At 36.2% G+C, this 3,714-nt stretch overlaps 1 protein-coding gene across 1 annotated transcript; it reads left to right on the forward strand.

The window, feature by feature from the left end:
• Positions 1-1,128: 1,128 nt before the first annotated feature.
• LOC110806550 (uncharacterized) lies at positions 1,129-3,116 on the forward strand. Its single transcript, XM_022031447.2, has one exon. It carries the CDS (start codon positions 1,136-1,138, stop codon positions 3,050-3,052), a length of 1,917 nt encoding a protein of 638 aa, XP_021887139.2. The 5' UTR covers positions 1,129-1,135; the 3' UTR covers positions 3,053-3,116.
• The last annotated feature ends 598 nt before the right edge of the window (positions 3,117-3,714 follow it).

The following is a 3,714-nucleotide window of genomic DNA, read 5'->3' on the forward strand; positions in this document are numbered from 1 at the left end:
AGGTGAGTATAGTGTTTCGGCTACATTTAACATATCTGATTTATCCCCTTTTGAAATTGATGCAAGAATTGATTCAAGAACGAATCCTTTTGAGGGGAGGGGGAATTATACAAACAAGGCTAAAAACACTCAAGATACTCAAAGAGCATCAAAAGGTGACTTGGAGCAAAATTCAAATGATGTAAACACAAATACAATTCCAAACCTGGAAAGTTTCAGTGGACCAGTAATAAGATCAAAGGCGAAGAAGCATAAAGAGTTGCTCCAAGTTTTTACACAAAAACATATGGATGATGGGCTGGCCAATTGTGGAAAGTTCAAATATGAGCTTTTTGAACAGCCCAAATTCGTAACTTCAATTGGATTTAAGTGATTTGGGATAATTTGGGCTTGTTTGAGTCTTATTGATAATAGATGAATAAGTCTTGTGTATGGGCTGGATTAGTTGGGTTGTTTTAAGTATTTTGGATTGTTTTATTTTAGCTTGAGTTAATTAAGCCCATATAGTTAAGTATAACTCATTTTGGGCTTAATTCTTATCTTAATATTATTACAAGAATGAGCCCATAACTATATGGTGTCACAAACAATTAGTGGTGTTGGTTAAAAAGATTGGAGTTACAAGGAGTTACATAACAACTACATGCCTATAATTAGCCTAGTTATTGTTGGAGTTACAATTGTAATTACCACATAATTAACCTAATTATTGTGGGAGTTACAATTGTAGTTATTGTATTGTAACTTATCATTGGTTTCTTTGGCTATAAATACCAAAGGAATCTTCTTTGTGGACATCAAGAGTTGTAATCAAACATTTCAGAATTGAGTTGAGAGCGTTTTGGCTTTCTTTTCACTTTATGCACAAGGTGTTGATTTGGAATACAATTGTTATCACTTGTATTTCAATTTTGATTTCCTATTTCAATTGTTCTTGGTGCTTGTTTGGATTGGGTTCAAGGGATGTCATTTATCTTTCTTGGGTTTTCTTTAACTTCTGCATTTGGATTGAACAAATTTGATTCCTTTTTTACTTGTGATCTAAATTCCATTCTAAACCGATTGAAGAGTTCTAAGGTTCAAGCAAGGGTCTTGGGATTCCGCAGCAGTTGATGACAATCTCAAAAGCATCAAAATGACCATTCCTACATTTCAAGGCAGAAATGATCCCGAATCATACTTGGAGTGGGAAGCAAAGGTGGAAAAAGTCTTTTCAATCCACAACTACTCCGAAAAAAAAAAGGTAAAACTTGCATCTATTGAATTCCAAGGTTATGCACTAACTTGGTGGGATAAACTGAATGTCTCTAGAAGGAGAAATAGGGAACGACCTATTGGCACTTGGGAGGACATGAAAGCAGTAATGAAGAAGAGATTTGTGCCCCCTCATTACTATAGAGACTTGTTCAATAAGTTGCAAGGCATAACTCAAGGATCAAGGAGTGCGGAGGAGTACTATCAAAATTTAGACATGGCTATGACCAGAGCCAATATTGAAGAAGATCCTGAGGCTACTATGGCACGTTTCTTGGGTGGTTTGAAAAGGGAGATTGCTGATGTTGTTGAATTGCAGCACTACATGGATTTCGAGGAAATGCTTCATATGGCTAAGAAGGTAGAAAAGCAATTAAAGAGGAAGAGTGGTTCAAGTAAGTTTTCTTCTACTCAATCATCTTGGAAAGGAAATAATATGAATAAAAAGGATGATGTGAAGAAGGCAGAATCCAAGAAATTTGAGCCAAAGAGTTTTTCAAATGGTGATTCAAGTAAGAGCTCTTCTATGTCTAAACTCACATGTTTTAAATGTTTGGGAAAGGGGCATATTGCTTCTCAATGTCCTAATTCGAGAACAATGGTTATGCTTGATGATGGATCTTATGTGAGTCAAAGTGAAGGGGAAGATGAAAAGGAAGCCAATTCATGTGAAGATGAAGGTGATCAATGTGAATTCAGTGGTGATGAAGTTCTTGTTACTATGAGGGCATTGAATATGCAAGTTCAAGAAGAAGAGGCCCAAAGGCACAATAGATTCCATGCAAGATGCAAAGTGCAAGATAAGGTATGCATGCTTATAGTTGATGGTGGAAGTTATACTAATTGTATAAGCACTTATCTTGTAGACAAGCTGGAGTTGCCAATGATCAAGCATCCTACACCATACCACTTGCAATGGCTCAATGATAGTGGAGAAAAAAGGGTGAATAGGCAAGCTATGGTAAAATTTTCCATTAGTAAATATGAGGATGAAGTTCTTTGTGATGTAGTATCAATGAGTGCAGGTCATATTCTACTTGGACGGCCATGGGAGTTTGATCGGGAAGCCAATCATGAAGGCAAATCCAACAAGTACCGAATTGTTCACAAACAAAAGGCTTATACCCTTGTACCTTTGACACCCCAGCAAGTACATAAAGATCACTTGAGAATGAGGGAAAAAAGGCTTGAATATGAAAGTGAGCTAAAAAAACCTACGGAGTGTGTTAAAAAAGAGCAAAAAACAAGTGAGAAAAAAATGCTAGAATATGAAAGTGAGCTGAAAAAGCCTAAGGAGTGTGTTGAGAAAAAGCCAAAAGCAAGTGAGAAAAAATGTGCTTTCTTTGCCAGCATGAGAGATGTAATTAAGGCCATGAATTCTCAGAAACCAGTGATTATGCTTTTGTACCATGAAACTTGTTTGGTTACTAATGAGTTACCTAACGATTTGCCTTTAGAAATTGTTGGTGTTTTGAATGATTTTGCAGATGTGCTAACCGAGGAAGTGCCCGATGGATTACCTATAATTCGAGGTATTGAGCATCAAATTGATTTCCAGCCCGATGCAACTATTCCAAACCGTTCAGCATATCGAGCAAATCCGGAGGAAACAAAAGAACTCCAAAGGCAAGTCGATGAATTGTTATCTAAAGGACAAATCTGTGAGTCTCTAAGTCCTTGTGCTGTTCCTGTGATTTTAGTTCCAAAAAAAGATGGTACATGGTGCATGTGCATTGACTGTAGGGCTGTTAATAAAATCACCATTAAGTATCATCATCCAATTCCTAGATTAGATTGAACAGGATTGTAAGATTTTGATTGTTCACTTATTCGAAGAAAGATACATTTTTTGCTTTTTTCATCTTAACTTCTTTCTCTTCTCATATGGAATATGTGCATATGTCTATGTCCGCTTCAAGCTTCTTTAGGTGTCATATTTTGAACAATAAATGTGGGGTGGCTATTCAAAATATGAACACTCTAATTTACTTCTTCTAGCCAGAACATCTTTGGAACTCTTTCATTTGCCACCATGCTTCTAACCATGTTTAGAATGGTTCGATTTTCCTCTCTATTACACCATTGTTTTGGAGTGTATAAGCTACTATCATTTGCCTCCGAATTCCCTACTCATTGTAAAATTTTGGCAATTTATGGTACATGTATTCACCACCACGGTCAGTGCATAGTGTTTTAATGGTTATCCCAGCTTCATTCTCTACTTGAGCTTTAAAATTTAAATGTCATTAAAGCTTCAATTTTTTCCTGCAAAAAGTATACCCATGTCTTTCGACAATGATCATCAATAAAAGAAATAAAATATTTCTTTTTGTCATTTGATACAAGATTAATAGGACCACAAATGTCAAAGTGAATCAACTCTAGTATTTTTTAGCTCCCCGTGCCTTTCTTTTTGGGAATGGCTCTCGGTGATATTTGCCAACAACACATGCTTCACAT

Source organism: Carica papaya, chromosome 4 (assembly GCF_054855325.1).
Source record: "Carica papaya isolate Zhongbai chromosome 4, ASM5485532v1, whole genome shotgun sequence".
Lineage (NCBI taxonomy): Eukaryota > Viridiplantae > Streptophyta > Magnoliopsida > Brassicales > Caricaceae > Carica > Carica papaya.

What these genes read in the sequence shown, in the direction of transcription:
- LOC110806550 (XM_022031447.2), top strand. Translation starts at nt 1,136, where the DNA reads ATGACCATTCCTACATTTCAAGGCAGAAATGATCCCGAATCATACTTG.